At 38.4% G+C, this 18,232-nt stretch overlaps 2 protein-coding genes across 2 annotated transcripts; both read left to right on the top strand.

Annotated features, from left to right (window-relative positions):
* The first annotated feature begins 390 nt into the window (after positions 1–390).
* Positions 391–6,791, top strand: LOC131292876 (translocating chain-associated membrane protein 1). The gene is made up of 5 exons (XM_058320968.1): positions 391–823; positions 1,027–1,215; positions 1,278–1,609; positions 1,668–1,777; positions 6,330–6,791. Exons 1-5 carry the CDS (start codon positions 686–688, stop codon positions 6,683–6,685), a joined length of 1,125 nt encoding a protein of 374 aa, XP_058176951.1. The 5' UTR covers positions 391–685; the 3' UTR covers positions 6,686–6,791.
* A 7,019-nt stretch (positions 6,792–13,810) lies between these two features.
* On the top strand, positions 13,811–18,062 carry LOC131292887 (peptide transporter family 1-like). Its single transcript, XM_058320979.1, has 6 exons — positions 13,811–13,829; positions 15,435–15,490; positions 15,568–15,646; positions 15,715–16,301; positions 16,560–17,549; positions 17,634–18,062. Exons 1-6 carry the CDS (start codon positions 13,811–13,813, stop codon positions 18,060–18,062), a joined length of 2,160 nt encoding a protein of 719 aa, XP_058176962.1.
* Positions 18,063–18,232: the final 170 nt, after the last annotated feature.

Here is an 18,232-nt window from a genome sequence, read left to right as displayed (position 1 = left end):
TCATAGAATATAGAAAAAAAACCTATAATTCCTATATCGGGAAATCTATTTGATAGGAACTTTAAGGAAAACACCTATCTGCGTATCTACAGCACCCGGCAATTCTAACCTCAAAATTGGTTCATTTTAGTCATCAGTACCAACAAGGTAAAGAGACATGAAAAGCTGTGGCGACCCAACCTCTAGTTCCAGTAATCTTGATTCGCGGCAAACTTGAGTATCAGCATATTGTCAAAAGCTATTTTTTATTTTTTTGCAGGCTAGACGTCAAAATGCTCTACATTCCGCTACCTTATATAGTGTGTATATATCTTGGCTTCCACGTAAGATACCACGTCGGAGATTGTTGTTGATAAGCCTTCTCTTTCATTCTGTTGTCGGTCGCCGCTTGTCCTTTCACCTCACACGCCAACAATTAGTTGTATCGTTTCACTGCCGCACGAAACATGCACCAACTCATCGCCGCGAAATAAATACAAAATTTGGACACACAGCTAGTCCATCAATTCATATTAGCGCACAAATCTGTCCTTCGCCATACCAGGGTAGGACTAGCGTACTGAAGACTTTAAAGAGTGCTCAAATTAGCTACAATACACGTCAACTGCCGCGTTGCGTGGGAAGGCTCTTGGAAGAATTCGTGTGTAATATCAGTTTAAATCCCTACAAAAGAGCTGAATTCGTAATGGCTATCAAACCAGGAATGGGAAGGAAGTCTTCCAACAAAAATCCCCCGTTCTTCAGCCATGAGTTTGTAATTCAAAATCATGCCGATATTGTGTCCTGCTTCGCAATGATCTTTGTGGTAGGAATCATGCTCCAGGTAAGCTCTTCTACCGGCATCACACAGTGAAGGTGCAGTGTGTTTATTGAAACGTCTTGGACAAACACGAATGCTAGTCAATGAGCTTGGTTGTGCCACGTATAGCTATTTCCACCGTACTTAGTTGTCTGGTTTCCTCTGTGTTTTTGATGAAAGAGTTTGGTAACTTTCTTTTTATTTCATAAAACTTTTACTCGTTTTAGCCAACGCAATCTGTAGCTAGTACCTTTATTGCCTTACGCCATAATGTATCCGGCGCCGATCCTACCCAGGAGAATCCAGCGGGTGAGCAGTATTTGTATACATCTGGGTGGAAGGATGCTTGCGCCGTATTTTTCTACACTCTTATTTGCATAATTATGCACGCAATCCTTCAAGAATATGTCCTGGATGTGAGTAGAATCATGTTGTCTTTGAAGATTTTTGATGATATTGTCAACATTTTCTGTTTCAGAAAATTTCCAAGAAACTTCATTTGTCAAAGTTCAAGCTTTCACGGTTCAACGAGTCCGGTCAGCTGGTAGTTTTTTACGTAATGTCCTTCCTATGGGGCTTGGACTTGATTGTCCGTGAACAATACATAGGAAATTTGCAACGCTTGTGGGAAGGTTATCCAGAACATCCCATGATTTTCCTCCACAAACTGTTCTTCGTCATTCAGCTCGCTTATTACGCACACATATTGCCCGAGCTGTACTTTCAAAAAGTGAAGAGAGATGAACAGAAACCTAAAATTCAGCATGCAGTTAGTGGATTTTTGCTCATTGGCGCTGCGTACTTCCTTGGGTAAGATTCACAATCAGTAAGAAAATCACAATTCTAAAACCGCTTTTTCATTATACAGATTCCAACGCATCACTCTGGTTTTACTGACACTACACTATTTCTGCGAATGTGTGTCACACTCGTTCCAGTTGGTTAACATTTTCGATAAGGAGGAAAAGTTTGCCAAATGTAAGTTTGATCCTTACTTTTTCTTTATTTTCCCATCACTTTAATCATTTAAAAATCGGTTTCGAAACAAAACCTTGCTTCTTAGTATGTTTCCTTTTTTGTAAAGTCTATTATATAAACCAACTATTTGTTCGAAATAAGTTCAGTTGTCAAGAAAACTAGTTAACCAACAAAAATGCCACACCACATTTCGGTGAGAAAATGTGAGTTACTATATCCAAGCCATTTTTCAGGCTACACTTTATCTTCATCTTCGCCTTTCACTTTTACTTTTTAAAACGGGTTTTATTTTAGCAGAATGATAATGTTTTTTTTACAAATGTGAGTAGCATTCGACAATTTCAACAACAGTCTTAATTATGTATTATGCTACGAACAATTGTATGTAGCTTTACTAGGCGGAAACAATTTACTGTTACCACGTTTTTACGCTCATACCTGCCCGTTAAGTGCTTACGAGACTTATTTCCCTGTTGTACGTGGATCGTCAGTCCTCTCGTACAGGGGAGGGTCCGGTCTAGGTTGCGATTCGAACCCACGCCGTCGAGGTGACGAGCCCCTGCGCTCATGGGCCGATTTTCTAACCGGCGCTACCGCTCGGCTGTCGCAGACCCCCTTTTCACCCAAATTCATGCTGCGGATAACGAAGATAAAAAATTTCTACTTCAAATCAACTAGGAAATACAAATATAAATTTTAATTTTTTAAAATTTTATTTAACTTTACATAATATTTTCAATGAAAATCATCAATTTCCCTAAAAGTGTTTGTCGCAATGTTGGCTATTTAGCGTAGTATTGGCCAAAATGAAATGTAATTATGTTGTTGTTTCTTTCGGTATATTTATGAACTTTAAAATTCGACCCATGAGTGCTAGGAATACATCGATACATAAAAGTAATAGGAAATAATGCTTGTATATAGTCAACGTTGTCAAACAGCATAGCGAACAGAAGTCGGAAGAAAATAACAGTCAATAATCCCATATCGGATGCGATCTACCACTTGAGATAACAATGTGGACCTTGATGTGGTTACTTGAATTTGTCCACGCATTAGCGAATTAGGTAATTTTTAAACTGGTTCGGTGTACATCCACAAAGATAATCCGTTCTAATATATATATATTAATATTCCTCGTGGATATAGATAAACTTGTATGGAATGAACGGGACCTGAGAAAGGCTAAACAGGATTTCCTCAAAGTGTTGCCACTTTTCGGTTTTTGTTATTCCCAAATTCTATTGAGTGAAAATTGCTTAATCTTCAAAGATTAGGTAATTATTTGAAAACTAAGATACTAACGACTTTTTCTACTTGGCGTAGCGACCGTCTTCGGTCATGCCGGTCTCCTGAAAGGCTTACAAGACTTTTTCCCTTTGAGTACATGGATAGTCAGTCCTCTCGTACAGGGGAAGGTTCGGTCACTGTTGGGATCCGATTCCACGCCATCGAGGTGGTGAGCCCTTGCGCTGGGCGCATGGGCCGATTTTCAAACCAGCGCTAAATCAATTATTTAGATGAACTATAAAATATCCTAGTAATCCTGTATAGGCATTGAAAATTAAATGTTCAACATTTTCAAATATTTGAAATGATGTTTTACCCGAAAGTATTAAAAAACATCAATTTGGCAATCAGGCTTTTTTTCATCGTGTTGTCATCCTCTGTTTATCTATAGCAAATTTAATATCGATCGTCTAGCCCAGAATCGGCATAAATTATTTAAATGCAGATGAACGTCGATTATCCGGGGGTGTCGGGACCGGGAGGTCCCCGGATAATCGAATTCCACGGATAATCGAACATGTGCCAATATACGTTTATAAAACCCAGGTTTGTGTCTCAGCTAGTTTACTTTGGACGCTTCAATAAGTTAGAAAAGATTTTCTCGCAATATATACGGAAATTTTTATTCCAGTTAGTTGATAAACCATAAAAATTGTTTGAATTATTTTTCAATTGTAATTTTTATAAGTATTTTCGATTCGACCAATTTAATTTGACACATTATTGCTAAGAAACTTTTGCAAACTACCCAAGGGGATTTTTGAAATATTTCCGGCGCCTGATCCGACCCGTTTTCGCGTCGAAAACGGGTCGGTCCAGGGCACGATGCGCAGTAAATTTCGACCCGATTTGACAGCGATGTTGACGGGCTGTCAGATTCAAATTTGATGGTGGGTTCAAATTCAAAATAGTGGGTTCGAAAAAAATTATCAATCTAGGTTCAAATATAATATCCTCTCTAGGTCTGTTTTCCCTCCTCATTCCGCTATCTTTCCTCTTCCCTCTCCTAGCCTCTACCTGTAATGCACACTTGATTCGATATTCTTTCGTTTTTTTACTGTCACGGTCGTGGTTAACACAGTGGTAGTGATTACATTGGTGGTAGCTGTTGAAGAGAAATTTTTATTGTTTGGTTAGTGAGGATTGAACACTTATCGTTATACATACCATACGATGCGCAGACCGGTTGATCTATCGGCGATGTTGGAAAGTGTCTTGTTGATTGTCTGTTTTATTTTACGTAACGATGGATACATTTTCTCAAAATTGCACTCGCGCGAAATAAGGTGCGTAGTATAAAATCATGAAACTAGAGGTTGGAGTTGAAAAATTCGACGAAGTTTGTGCAGTTTAATAATGTGTTTGATTTTTCTATTGTGCAGTTTTTTTTTAGATTTTAACACTCAATTGACGGTGACTGCAGCATGTTTTGGTCAGAAAGCACACGCCAATAAAGTGTTAAGTGTGGAAGTATTCATGCTACGACATCCACTGGGACAATCAATGTGAAACCCACCGAAACAACTGAAAACCGGCTCAGGACATTCCATCGTCACTGTGTACCTTTTCAAATTCCACCAGCATTGATAAATCACGGTAATTATTGAAATCAAGTTACAAAGATATAACTTTATATTTGTGCCATTTTTAAGACAAATACTGTGTATCATTTATTTTTAGAAGGAGCTTTCAAACACAACCTTCACAACCATTAATATCATACCAGTATCTAAGCCATCGATTTCTGGCAAGTGAATCAGAGAACAACTCTTCTTTCATTAGTTGCATGAGTTTTGCCGTCTGCAAGGCTTGCGGTATAACTTTACAGTGACTTTGGTCCCATTTTCTCTTAAAAAAAAAATCTTAAAGAGGTGTAATCGTTCTTTGGTGTCCTGGATAGGCGCCTTGCCTGAATCCTCCATCAGTTCGTTGTGTCCCAGAAAATACAATGGTGCGAGCAACGCTGCCGTAGTGACCTACGACAGTACATTTCTGGCAACTGCTATAACCAACATGTCCTACTACACCTGTGAAAATTAAATGAAAGAACAATTTAATACATGTGAAATTGTCTGCTGATAAGTTTTGTAGTCAACCTGTTATTAATGCTCTTGCTGGAGCGTCTGCAATAATAGCCCTTAGATTCCCGTTGATGTTTACTTCACATTCCAATAATAAATAGCGTTGAAACCCCATTTCATCCACATAAGCTCCATCTCGATCTTCAACTAGAATTTCTGCTTCCACGGGTATATTGTCAGCTACAGCTTCAATATTTGCTGTAGATTGCTGCGTTTTGAACATTTTTTGGACATTGTCGGATCGACGATAGAAAACAGCATTCTTTCGCAAATGTTTTAATTCGGTTTTAAGCACATTTTCAAGGGATTTCTTGTACAAAATAGACACCAAGTTCTTACAACATACTGGACGAGCGGTTATTTTAAAATGTAAACAATTCCTCAACGGGCTGTTGCTCACACACACACAAGTCTATGCTGTTGGCAAAATAACGCGAGAGAAAAGGACGGAACGATAGAGCAGACAGCATTTGGATTGTCATTAGGAAGTGAGGGGTATGTCAAATGGTGGCGGAGTGGTTGCGGGGTAGCTCTCCCGTCGTGGAGGGGTTTTTTTGTATGGAACTTTCATGGGTTCGGGTCGAAACGTCAATTTGGCGCTCCTTGGGTAACCTGAAGTTCATTGAAACATTTCAACATGGTTGTGCAGTTGTCAGTTGCAAGACCCCCGGTTAATCCGACCCCGGATAATCGACGTCCGACTGTAGTAAAGTTACATAAAAAGTGGTAAAAGATAAAATAATTGAATTTTTAATCGATAAACTTTTTAAATATTTTCATACTTATTTTCGTTGAATTTTTATTTTGTTTTTCAATATATACCAGGAACACTTAGTTCAACAATTTTAATCTACAATTTTGGGAACAAAATAAACCTCGTGAAAAAATTGAGATGTGTTTTTGGTATGGATGAATAACATTTTCTTGCGATAAAGTCAGTTAGCGGGCCGGACTTTGCCGACCCCTGGTCTAGTCGATTGAGTGTTAAAATCAATGTGTTGGATATTTTAACAAGAGCAAGACAGGCTAGGTGATTTTAGCTAAACAATTGTGTCTAACAATTAGTTGAATTAAACAGAATTTCATACTTAGTCTTATCATTCATTACATGGGAACAACAAATATTTGAGATACGTGTAGTTTATTAATATATAAAATATATTTTCTTCGTTTCTCCACAGTGCGCTTCTTTCATAACGTATTATTCATCTTGACGCGTTTTGCAACGATGGTGCTGGCATTCCTTACCCTGTTTTATAGTATCGAAAACATTTCACAAGCTAAGCGAATCTTGATGCTCTCGATGGTCTTTGGATTGCAAGGATACTTGATTTTCGATTTTATTTCAAATGTTCTCCGTTCAAAACGGGAAAATTCCTCAGATGAACGGCCGAAGGTTGCAGCTACAACAAATAAGACTGAAAAACCCAAGAAACAAAAGAAGAAAGAAAGTGATCTACCAGAAGTTGATCAAAATTCAGCACAATCTTCACTGACAGTCAGTGTTGACAAACAACGAAAAATGAAGGTAAAGTGAAATAATTACTACATACAATTATTATTTTTTCTTCGCTCGTTTGATTTCCTTCAATAAATGCACCACGCAGCAATACGTCCAAAATCAAGTTATTCACTAAATGTATTTCCTGGATAACTATTCCTCCTTGATCAAGCGAAAGATCAGATCAGATCAGATTAAAAAGGTAGTTTTTGGGAGATTAATCTATATAATTAATGCATTTTGCCAAGATGTACATTATTTTTACATACCTTTTTCGTCTTTAGTGGTTGTTTAACCAGATACTTTTTTGAACGATATGTTGTCCAATGTTGACAAAACATATTTACGTTAAACGTTAACAGAAATGAATTACAATTTGTTTAACAAATATTAAGATGTGTTTTTTTTCTGTAGGTATTCTGTATGTAAATATCACAAAAGTTACTTTATTTTAAAACTTACCTTGAACGTACCACTGAGCATTAAATAAATGTTTTAAAATCAAACAACATCGTTAATTAAACACATTAAACTATACATACATAAACTATATAAACACATTAAACTATTAAACACAATAGACATTAAAGGCATACACATATTGAGATGATTTCGAAATCCAAACCAACTCCGTCAATATTTAGATAAACCCAATTGTGCTAGTAGGAAGAGGGGAGTCCCGTCAAGCTAAATTAGAACGAAACAAACTTGAGTGTAAATATCTACATATTATCGGTGTATTTAAGAGAGAGCTAAGTGATTGGAATTTTTATTTATTTTATTTCATCCGTCCTAAAATCAGTTGACTGCAGTAACTTAATTCGCGATTTAATCTGCTATATACATTCTATAGGGTGGTACATCATCGCAGTCACGCTGCGCAATGCGTCATTGCTCACAGGTATTTTCCGGTAACAATTATGAAGACTACTTGTTGTCGAACGGGGTAGCTGATACCTGTGGTTGGACATATTAGCTTATGTATGAATCAACAGAAAAACTATTTTAGGTTTAGCAGTTCGATATGTTTTTATTAAGCTGAATAAATTTATCGAGATGTACTAAACCGCCAAAGCACCGAAATGAGCATGAAAACATGAGTCAAAAACACCCTAAAAAAAGAAGGGTGCTCAATTCGTTTTGAATGGGTAAGAATATATCGATCTTAGTCGTGCTAAACCGGATAAAGTAACAAAAAACAACAAAACACGTTTCCCCCACCAATCAAAAACAGTCTGCCCGTAGATGAAAAGCAACGGTTGGTATCTGGTAGATGTGAGTGTGACGGTCGCCTATATAATCGTTTATGAACGAAAAGCAGCGATCGAGACTCGCAGATTGGGAATATAGCGAATGTTATTTATATTGTAAAAACCATCCGTGTTAGTAAGAGTTTGCGTAGAGTTTCTTCGGAACAGTGCAGAAACAAGTGCTCGCGGGAACGCATAGTCCTCATACGAGGGTTAACCTAATTGGTGTTTTGTGTTAATTCAGTGTTTTTTTGAATTTGTGTTTGATTCCTTTGAGGAAATGGTTTCGTTAACGTTTGTCTTCCGGAAAACCTTGCCATGGGTTTTATTGTTGCAGTTGATACAAATAACACACACCCAACAGTACACTGGAGTAAAATGTAATGTATTGTTAATTCATTCAAAATGTTATTCTTGCGTAAACTCTATGTTCAGGTGATGCTATGTATACCAAACAATACCCTTTTTTTGTTCTCTCGGCTATGTTGCCGAGTAATCTGCATCTAAAATCACAGCAATTGTAGCTTAAATATATAATAATGAACGCAAATTGTTACATCATAGTGCCTTTGTGAAAAACATATATTTCAAAACATATGCTAAGCGGCTGTTTATTGTGCGCAGATCTAGTTTTCAAGGTTACGAGGATTAAGAAGAGGTACAGTAGTTACGCACATTAATTTAATTGCTTTTTTGAAAGACAGTGTTTATTCGTTTATCAGTGAGAACAGAGTAATGTTATGATCGACGAAAAGTTAATTAAATGTTTATATCATTTTTGCATCATACAAATGATAAATGGATTGTATGATAAACGATGAAAAATTATCGTCCCTCCTTATTGCCTTGATACATATGATAGGAAAACTACTTCAAGAAGCCGTTTCGTTTTTATTCTTTAGTGTACTTGGCTTCTATTTATTTTTATTTAACTTTTTACACAAAATGTTGTAAACTTTTTTTATGTGTTTTACGCCTTTTCATTTTCTAAAGCGGTTCAAAAATCATCATTGTTTAAAGTGGATGAAACTTAACTTTCGGGTAAAAGTGACATTTTGTTTTTGTTGCAAAAAAGTTCGCCGCTTGCCTTTGTTCAGCTGTTTTCATGGTTCGATGACGTTGCGTTTGACGCTGGCACGTTGATACTGAATAATGAATCACTTCTGGTAAGATGATTGTCAAGGTAGGGGAACACATGTCGAAAGAAGCGTCAGCCTCCGGATGAAGTATATAGCTAACAGTTGCGATGCCTCGAATCTTTATATGCTATCCTGTTTGTCAAGGGCAACAAGTTTACCAACTATTTTTCTGTTGCATATGCCAGTAGAGTGTCCGCCTGATATTTTAACCAGAAATTTCCCCTACGGTGAGTAATACAGTTTGAATTAAACGTGGAGTACCATCGTAATCTTCGATCTTCAACGGCATTGAAGCAAAGATTGCTGTCTTTAGAGAGCAATTACCTGTATAAAAAACTTCACGCGCGTCAAGCAAAGTACGCGCTTTAGCGAAAAGAATTGTTGGTTTTTCTGAACTTCGTTATCGAGTTTAGTTGTTCACTACCAATTTTCTAACATGCTTTTTGTCGTAGTTTGCACCATTCCTCCGCACTAGTAGTGGTTAAAACGAAATAGGCTTTTTAAAAAGAGAAAAATTGTAAAATGTCCTTTTCGCAAAGGGTTATTTTTAGAGTAGATTTTTTTCTCTTGACACTTTGTTGTGGGTTCGAACCAAATATAACAGAAAAACTGTCCTATTTCAAACCCTTAATGAAATAAAATATGCAAGTAGTAATAATACTAAGAGAAAATCGGCTCATGAGCACCGGGGCTCACCACCTCGACGGCGTGGGTTCGAATCCCAACCGAGACCGGACCCTCCCCTGTACGAGAGAACTGACTATCCACGTTACAACAGGGAAACAAGTCTCGTAAACCCCTAACGGGCAGGCATGACCAAGAGGTCGTTACGCCAAGAAGAAGAAGAAGAATAGGTAAAAGAGTAAATGAGGCCCCGGGCTAGATTCTCCTCTTCCTGCTGGTTCACATTAAGCGCCTGAAGTTATGCAAAGCGCGACACATGCATTCGTTTCGAATTTTTGAACGCTAACGGTTCGCTTAAAAGAACATAACGGTTTAAACTAATCACCCAGTGGAGGTTGAATGCGGGTTAATATACTTTTACATGTTAAGTTACTAGTAAGTAAACTATACCACACATGATGGACAGCATGAAACAATGAGTTTAGCCGAAGAAATGATTTGGAAACGGCGGCGCGCCCGCAGCGAGCGCAGCGAGCGGACTGCGCTAGGTCTACCGAAAAAGAGAGTTTGTTATAGTTTTGAGAAATAAGGGGGGCCCGTGGGCCCCCCTCATACCGCACCCCTAGGTTGATTGCGTAGCCGAAATTAACGGTACACACTACGGTTCAAATACTCGTAGGTTGAATTTAACGAATTAATGTATCACCAATTGCATACATTCAGTTTAAACGTCCACAAGAGGTGTAGCCACGATCGAAAACATGGCGGCCGGGGCCTCATTTACTCTTTTACCGAAGAATAATACTAAGAGAAAGTAGGAATGGAGATTCAGTTCAATGAGAGGGTAAAAGAGTAAATGAGGCCCCGGGCTAGATTCTCCTCTTCCTACTGGTTCACATTAAGCGCCTGAAGCTATGCAAAGCGCGAAGCATGCATTCGTTTCGATTTTTGAACGCTAACGGTTCGCTTAAAAGAACATAACGGTTTAAACTAATCACGCAGTGGAGGTTGAATGCGGGTTAACATACTTTTACATGTTAAGTTACTAGTAAGTAAACTATACCACACATGATGGACAGCATGAAACAATGAGTTTAGCCGAAGAAATGATTTGGAAACGGCGGCGCGCCCGCAGCGAGCGCAGCGAGCGGACTGCGCTAGGTCTACCGAAAAAGAGAGTTTGTTATAGTTTTGAGAAATAAGGGGGGCCCGTGGGCCCCCCTCATACCGCACCCCCTAGGTTGATTGCGTAGCCGAAATTAACGGTACACACTACGGTTCAACAGCCGGGGGGGTCCGCGACAGCCGAGCGGTAGCGCCGGTTAGAAAATCGGCCCATGAGCGCCGGGGCTCACCACCTCGACGGCGTGGGTTCGAATCCCATCCGAGACCGGACCCTCCCCTGTACGAGAGGACTGACTATCCACGTACAACAGGGAAACAAGTCTCGTAAGCCCTTAACGGGGCAGGCATGACCAAGACGGTCGTTACGCCAAGAAGAAGACTACGGTTCAAATATTCGTAGGTTGAATTTAACGAATTTATGTATCACCAATTGCATACATTCAGTTTAAACGTCCACAAGAGGTGTAGCCACGATCGAAAACATGGCGGCCGGGGCCTCATTTACTCTTTTACCAATGAGAGTATTTGTAGAAATATAAAATAATGCAATTTTTTGTTGTTTTCTTGAGTTGTGACGTATCACGGATATAATAAAATAGTTATTTAACTAAAGTGATGAAGATATACATAGGTACATGTTTTGAGCTTAATTGATTCAAAATACCCATATATTGACGAGTTGACGTGGAGAAGATACATTTAAATCCGATGGTGACTGCAATTTGCATACGGCATTTGAACTTTGTTTTCAGACCAACTGCTGCTTATACAACATAAATGAATTATGCAAAAGTTAGAAGATTTAATGACCTTTTATTGGTTGAGTAAAGTCAAAAGCTTCGAGATCATCGGTTAGCAGCCTACGCTATAATCCTATGGACTATGAAAATAAACCCAAAATAAAATATCGGGGGACTGCTACCTCAGCTAGCTTTTAGATAACACTCTCAGACGTTGCAGATCATGATAAAATTTAGTAATTTGATGTTTCTTGGAAATGAGATAATTTAAACTCAACAAACCAAGAAATGGAGTGTATTTAGACAAAAATTATATTAAAAAATATCTGGAGTTGAATATCTGGAGTATTAATAATTGAAATACAAATGTAAATAATTGGCGAGATGAGCGATTATTTTCGACTAAACACTAACACACTTTTTCTTGTTTCCTTGTTTCTTCCTTAAACTGATGCATTTTCTTGATTGAGTATTCAAAGTATTCTTATATTTTTCTTTCTTAAAAGTAAACAAAAAAGTAGAGAACCGAACTTATTATTCTGGTTATCTATTTTTTTTCTACACGTGCATATCTGATGTTTATTCATTAAATCGAAACCATACCGTTATGATGTAAAACAATCATTTTTTCATTATGACATCCCCAAGCGGGGCGTGTGGGGTCGAACAGTGGCTTGTATCTAGTAGAACCGTCGTTAGCTGTTCGTACACCAGTGAAAAATAGATTAACACAAAAATTCGCTTCCCCACTCGTCAGATTAGTTTATCAAAATTGAAGTAAAGACAGCACCTAGTTACTACGCACCAATGTTTCAACAAAAATGTTTATCTTATAATTCTTTTCATAGTATTATTTTTCTTCTTTATCTGAACCGATTTCGTTGATGTATGAATAGGTTGACCAAATATAAGGGAAATTTTATATGATTTTCTCTTCATCCGTTTCAAGAACATGATTACTTCCCTCGACAATATCAAGATCTTTTATTACTTTATATTTACTACAAGCGATAAGAATGACAAAAGTAATTAATCCTTTATGGAAGCTCCCCTTACCTCCGCTTGTTATTGTGCAGGTCAACGTATTTGACGAACTTAGTGTCGAGGTTTTAATAGATTAGTTAATAACTCGGATACCAGAAAATCAATCCACAATAGATTAAATTACCAATAGATGAAAACCCCTCGTCTGCAGATAAACTAAGAAAATAACGACTATTTTTTCATTCTTCAGTTATTCAGGGTTTTCATCATAACCTACATATGTATGCTTTTGACTAGTCTTGCAATACATAGGAATTGAATGAAAAATAAGATTTTTAAAAGCCTGATTTTCAAAATGACGTCATAATCAATGCAACATGTTCATTAAGAAATCAAGCAGCAAAAGCATCAAGCAAAGCATTTGATGATGAAAACAGCTCATGAAAGCGTAAATAACCCACCGGTTGTTTTAAAATGCAGAGCTTTGTTCTATGGCAATGGATGCTATATTATCTTTTTTCCGAGTTTCCAGATGAGTTTTGAATGATTTTCATGTATAAAACAAATTTGGTTAATTTTATTTAACATACTCATCGATATCTTGTATTTGGAGCAAAACTGCTTGAAAATAGAATCAAATAGTGGTTGAAATCTACCTTTGTAATTGCAATTGTGCTGACATATTCACATTATGTATAAAACCGCTCAATAACATTTATCTTCTTCTCATAGATTCATTTTATTTTCCCACAACCATATTTCATTGACAACCGTCATTTGTAGTTGTTAGCCTCATTATCTGGAGGAATTCCAATACGAAAGGATTAAGAGACATCATATGACAAATCATATATCAATAAGATAAGAATATCAATAGGCTTCAGAAGTGTGCTTCGGCGGACTTTACAACCTGTAGAAGCAACTGCTTGTGAATTTAGACCATGTGCTACTTGAAACACGAATGTTTTTGAAAGCTCACCTCCTGTGTACGGCAGACAACAGGGCCTTTTCAAGTGAAGAATGGGAAACACTAGAAGGTCTCTTTTATCAGCTTGTAGAGCTCTTATCAACGTCGAAGAGTGTCGGTTATTATTCGTATCAGAGATTATAACCTTTAATTGGATAACGTCGTTGCCCGAGAGTCAGTCTGCTGATACGTCCCAGCTCGACAGCATTGCCATTAACCGAGACCGAGAACAGGCGAAAAGCAACAAGTTATATTTGAATCAGCCCAAAGAATGATCATATACATTTAAGAAGAGTTCAATTTTACTAGAAATTTAATTTTGAAATCTTTAAATGGGTGATACAAGTAAAGGTTTGTGTTAGTTTTATGTTATTTTACAGTGTTGTATCACTCTAAAAGTGTTTGCATTTGTAATGTATCGAAAATTGTAGTTTACAATCAAGCCAACCTAGTTCCAATTTGACCTACTATTGTGGGGTTTTAGTAGATCACCCGTTGATAAACTGTACAAAAACTAACTGATGTAAGGGTACCTGATTGCCGTTCTTGCTAATTTTGATATATGAGTGAGGAGTTTCAAAACACGTTATTACACATTGTCCTGAAGTGCTGTGTTTCATGTGTTCTATTTTTTCAAGTGTTCTATTTTTGATGTGAACAATATGCCATAATTTGTTATGCAAGTACAAGAACCCGATGTCTTAATACTAAACCCCTGGTCACAGCTTTACGCATACGCATGCGTTTGCGTGTTTGAACTATCATACGAGCACAGTTTTCTGTGCTGCAAGCACAGCAAGCTGTTACCAACGATTAAGCGGCAGGATGTAAGAGGATAACGCACATTTTAGAGTAATCATCAGGAAAAGCTTTCTAGGTGTTTAAAGCAAAAGTTTACGGAGCTATTAGCTATCCATATGGAGCATATGTTTTAATAATTGTGTAGCATTCACTCAAACGTCTGTTGAAAACGTTACTTGAGATATTTCTCTCGTGCTCCCATTCCAGTGCCACCAGCTTGGGACATAGTAGCGTACTACTATCACAAAGTTTAAAATTTATAGTTAACGTCAATTTCAATTTGCAGCTAAAACTGTAAATGTTGATACTTGATCCCCGTGATCAAATGATTAAATGTTAAAAATTTGATATCCTTGATTTAATGAAATAGATTCAATATTAGTTTTTGCCAGATTACCTGAACTGAATAACAGTTCCCTGTAATGCCGGATGCAATCCAAATTTAAAGGCAGTCAATCTGTGATTTGTTTATACTTTTATCATTAAGTAGGGCACAGTAAATTTAAATTAATCACTTACCTACCGCTCGAGTACAATGAGTGTTTGTGACAAGGATAGTTAATTTTTCCTTTTTACACCTGTATCAATGCCGGAGCCAATACCCGATATGATGTCTATCACTCAATCTCCTGTGGCTTGTTTTCTGTATCTTATGTCGCTTATTAAAAGATAAAGGGTTTATGTATGTTTTTATTGGTTTGTTGCCTGCCTCCCACCAATCCTTTTTCTGCGATAATTTGCCTTGAATGGCCATCCCTCCACATCCGGCCTTTCCGCACGTTACTAATTGTCGGAGTTTGTTGCTCCAGGGCATTGTTTTTGATGACAGTTAATGAGGTAATTGTGAGGGTGTCCACACATAAATGAACAATTGATACGATTGATAGCTTTCGCTCGCTAATCGATCAATGTCGTGCAGCAGCTACTACTATTTCGGAACTCCAACGTTACCCCTCGTACGGTTCTGCAGTCAAAGGTTGAAAGTGCTGGGATGAAAATAGCAGTATAAGAAAAGAGATCCAAAGCAAATTAGTACAAATGGATCAGATGCTGAAAACTGCAATCACTTGATTCGAAAAAAATGTGGAAGATGAATGTCCATTCGTAACAAATTCGTACAAATAATTGTAGAAATCCTTTTTATTTTTTTATTAGAGGACAGACCGACGTCTGTCGAAACGGAGGTTTCTGATGTTGAGGGCGAACCAAAGGTATTGATTAATATTCCAAAGATCAAAATATGTTTTACGATACTTTACAACATTATCTCTCTAACCACAATTTACAGAAGCTCAAATACCCCCGAGCCATTCCTTTCATCATTAGCAATGAATTCTGTGAAAGATTCAACTATTATGGCATGCGCAGTAAGTATGATGGTGTCATAAGCATTTAAAGGAACTATGACGTTCACAAGAAAATTACATCGTTTCAGCGGTCCTGGTGCTTTATCTTACAAGAAAGCTGGACTTTGATGATGATACGGCCACTGTGCTATACCACACCTTTACCACTCTTGTATATTTTATGTGTGTGATCGGTGCCATCATTGCTGACAGTTGGTTGGGTAAATTCCGCACCATCTTATACCTTTCAATCGTTTATACGATCGGAAGTGGATGTATTGCATTGGGAGCTATTCCGACCTGGGATCTGAACGCGCGTGCAATGACTATCGCCGGTCTTCTACTGATCGCCTTCGGTTCAGGTGGCATCAAGCCATGTGTGGCCGCGTTTGGCGGAGAGCAATTTAAATTGCCAGAGCAGGCCAAATATTTGGCCCTGTTTTTCTCCATGTTTTACTTTGCGGTCAATTCAGGCTCATTTGTGTCGACCATGGTGACGCCGATATTGCGCGAGGATGTGAAATGCTTTGATGACGACGACTGCTTCCCACTCGCGTTCGGTGTTCCCGGATTGCTCATGGTGGTTTCCATCATCATCTTTATCATCGGGAAACCGTTGTATAAAATATCCGCACCATCGGGCAACATGTTTGTCAAAGTTTCCAAATGTATTTGGGTTAGTATGACAAATCACATAACTTAATGTTTTTGTGCAGTAGATGTGCATGCTTGCGTATTCTTCTGTGTGTGTGTGTGTGTGTGTGTGTGTGTGTGTGTGTGTGTGTGTGTGAGAGAGAGAGAGAGAGAGAGAGAGAGAGAGAGAGAGAGAGAGAGAGAGAGAGAGAGGCTGTGTTTTATGTCGTGTTTTATGTTAAACAAAACAACGAATTACCCATTTTTTTGTTATTGTTATACATCTTGCATCACGTTACAGACAGCCATACGGACGCGCTCGAAAGAGAAATCTGTCAACCCTCGGGAGCATTGGTTAGATTACTCAGAGAAACGGTGGGGTCGTCAGCTGGTTGATGAAACGCGGATTCTACTAAATGTCTTGCGACTATACATTCCTCTACCTGTATTCTGGGCCCTCTTTGATCAGCAGGGTTCGCGATGGACTTTCCAAGCGACGCGAATGGATGGTGACTTAGGCTTTTGGACTATTAAACCGGATCAGATGCAGGTCATTAATCCACTGTTGATCCTGGTATTTATACCGCTCTACGAGGTAGCATTTTATCCACTGCTAAGTATGGTCGGAATTCGTCGACCACTACAAAAACTCACGCTTGGTGGCATTTTCGCTGGACTCGCGTTTGTTATTTCGACAATCGTTGAAATTCAGCTGGAATCTACATATGCCGTCATTCCGGAAGCTGGCGAAGGGCAACTACGAATATTCAACGGCATGAACTGTGACTATCGGGTGCAAACCACCATTCCTGAACACACTGACTTCATTTTGAAGCGTATGAGCATGTTTGAAGAAAAGTATCTCAGCGTGAACGGTAAAGCGAGTTACACCTTTACATTATCGTCCAGCGATCCAGGACCTGACTGCAGTCTTCAGCTAGAGGGAATCTTTGAGCTGGAAGAAGAGAAGCAATTGTCTTACTTTATCAACAAACGGGGTAACGTTATTGGCACGCTGAGGTACGAGGATGATACAGACAAATCTTCCAAGGGCTATCCGATATACCGTGTGCTTGGCAATACAGCTACCAATCGTACTGTTGTGTTTCGCGATGTTGATAACTCTAAACCATTCGACCGACACACAAACGGATCATTTGTATACGACCTTGTGGAATCCTACCCATCAGATTACGAAATCTCCGTCGATGGAGAGCTAGCGTTAACCTACACAATGCGTCTTGGTGGCGTATATGCCTTCATAGTAACCGATGTAGATAACAATCGCAGGGTAAGTAAGGCAACACAGTCTTCGTGAATGAATGCTAGGTAAATTCGTCTAAATCCCCCTTCTACCACCAATTGTATATTGCAGATCGTTGAACCGATAATCGTCACCGAACCCAACTCGATCAACATGCTCTGGTTGATCCCGCAATATGTTGTTATGACACTGGGGGAGGTTATGTACTCTATCACGGGACTTGAATTTTCATTCACTCAGGCGCCGGAGAGTATGAAATCTGTCTTACAAGGCTGCTGGCAGCTTACCGTTGCAGTTGGAAATTTGATCGTGGTAATTGTGGCGGAAGCAAAAATATTTGACGCGCAAAAATGGGAATTTGTCCTTTTTGCCGGCTTAATGTTTGTCGACATGGGATTGTTCTCAATTCTGGCCTGGCGCTACAAGGAAATTCCGCTTAAAAAGTACGAAGAGGATGACGCAAACGCAACACTTTCGGTTGAACAAAAAGAAGATAATGGGTTCGATAATCCTGCCTTTAAGAAACAGTTCGATGAATGACCAGTGGCTTGTGGTTAAAACTAGTTGGAGTTCGTTAATTTGCTTTCTCCCTTTATGAATTCACCGTACTCACAATAAATAAAAATCTGACAAATATTCTTAATGGAATCTTTCGTCGAAGGATAAAAACAGAAAGAAATAAGAAATAAATCCTGAGGCAATGGATATTG

The sequence above is a fragment of the Anopheles ziemanni genome, unplaced genomic scaffold (genome assembly GCF_943734765.1).
Source record: "Anopheles ziemanni unplaced genomic scaffold, idAnoZiCoDA_A2_x.2 scaffold_12_ctg1, whole genome shotgun sequence".
NCBI lineage: Eukaryota > Metazoa > Arthropoda > Insecta > Diptera > Culicidae > Anopheles > Anopheles ziemanni.
The sequence above is the reverse complement of the archived record's forward strand: the minus strand, read 5'-3'. Positions and strand labels throughout refer to the sequence as shown.

Coding starts and splice junctions, on each gene's coding strand:
- LOC131292876 (XM_058320968.1), top strand. CDS start 686: ATGGCTATCAAACCAGGAATGGGAAGGAAGTCTTCCAACAAAAATCCC. Junction 824..1,026: donor TGGTAGGAATCATGCTCCAG/GTAAGCTCTTCT, acceptor TACTCGTTTTAG/CCAACGCAATCTGTAGCTAG. Junction 1,610..1,667: donor GGCGCTGCGTACTTCCTTGG/GTAAGATTCACA, acceptor TTCATTATACAG/ATTCCAACGCATCACTCTGG.
- LOC131292887 (XM_058320979.1), top strand. Junction 15,491..15,567: donor ATGTTGAGGGCGAACCAAAG/GTATTGATTAAT, acceptor CACAATTTACAG/AAGCTCAAATACCCCCGAGC. Junction 17,550..17,633: donor ATGTAGATAACAATCGCAGG/GTAAGTAAGGCA, acceptor TGTATATTGCAG/ATCGTTGAACCGATAATCGT.